The sequence below is a fragment of the Penaeus monodon genome, chromosome 24 (genome assembly GCF_015228065.2).
Source record: "Penaeus monodon isolate SGIC_2016 chromosome 24, NSTDA_Pmon_1, whole genome shotgun sequence".
NCBI classification, from domain to species: domain Eukaryota; kingdom Metazoa; phylum Arthropoda; class Malacostraca; order Decapoda; family Penaeidae; genus Penaeus; species Penaeus monodon.
Window position 1 is genome coordinate 25,914,069 of NC_051409.1, and position 803 is coordinate 25,914,871.

General features: G+C 35.4%; 1 protein-coding gene across 1 annotated transcript in view; it reads right to left on the minus strand.

The window, feature by feature from the left end:
• The window catches only part of LOC119588685 (methyl-CpG-binding domain protein 2-like), a 10,617-nt gene that overhangs the window by 3,337 nt on the left and 6,477 nt on the right, over nt 1-803 (minus strand). Inside the window, exon 4 of the mRNA XM_037937321.1 lies at nt 109-237. Coding sequence (XP_037793249.1) covers nt 109-237 — 129 coding nt within the window. The remainder of the gene's footprint in view (nt 1-108; nt 238-803) is intronic.

An 803-nucleotide genomic window follows, 5' to 3' on the forward strand; every position in this document is an offset into this window, starting at 1 on the left:
TAAATATAAAAAAAAAATATTCAATGCAAAACATCCTTTTCACATACATGAAAAAATCATAGAGATTAACAATTATCAAATGTTACCTTCCACCTATGCCCTCCATACCTGCAAGACAGTCTGATCCTCCACATTGGGCCCCACACCTTGTAGGGCAGCTGGCAAGTCCACATTCCTGAGGACTTCTGTCTGTGCATCAAAGGCCTGAAGACCCTGGAGCCTCTTTTCCCAGAATAACTTTAAAATAATAAATAAACAAAAGGAAATTAGTAAATCTTCTCTCATCTTAATAACAAAAGTTAACAGGTTACTTTCCAGAGTCCCTCCTTCCCGAACTTAGACAACCATTATTCTAGTCATGAAGGAAATGTTTAATATTTGTGTTTGTTTTTTAAGCCACTAGACTCCTGATAAGATTCCAAGAGCCAATCCATATTTGGATAGCCAGCATAATCAAAACCCGAGGAGAAATCTAGTGCTCTAAAAAACAAACAAACATAATATTACAGACTTTATAATTTCATCATCACCTACTAATCAATATCTAAAACACAGCCTACTTAACCATGCTGCCAGGAGAACATCAGGTTAATTTTTTTTTCAGGCTGCAGCCTTCATTATAAAGAAATGCTTTGGGAAGAAGGGACATTGGTAAAAGACCTATGTTTCCAATAACTTTCAATCCCTTTTTAAGTATATCTTCCCTTCAAGAGCATATAGAATTACTTCTGAGCCCATATTAGGTTTCTGAAATTATATTATCTGAGAAAATACTGTTATGCAACAATACATGCCAAAGCATG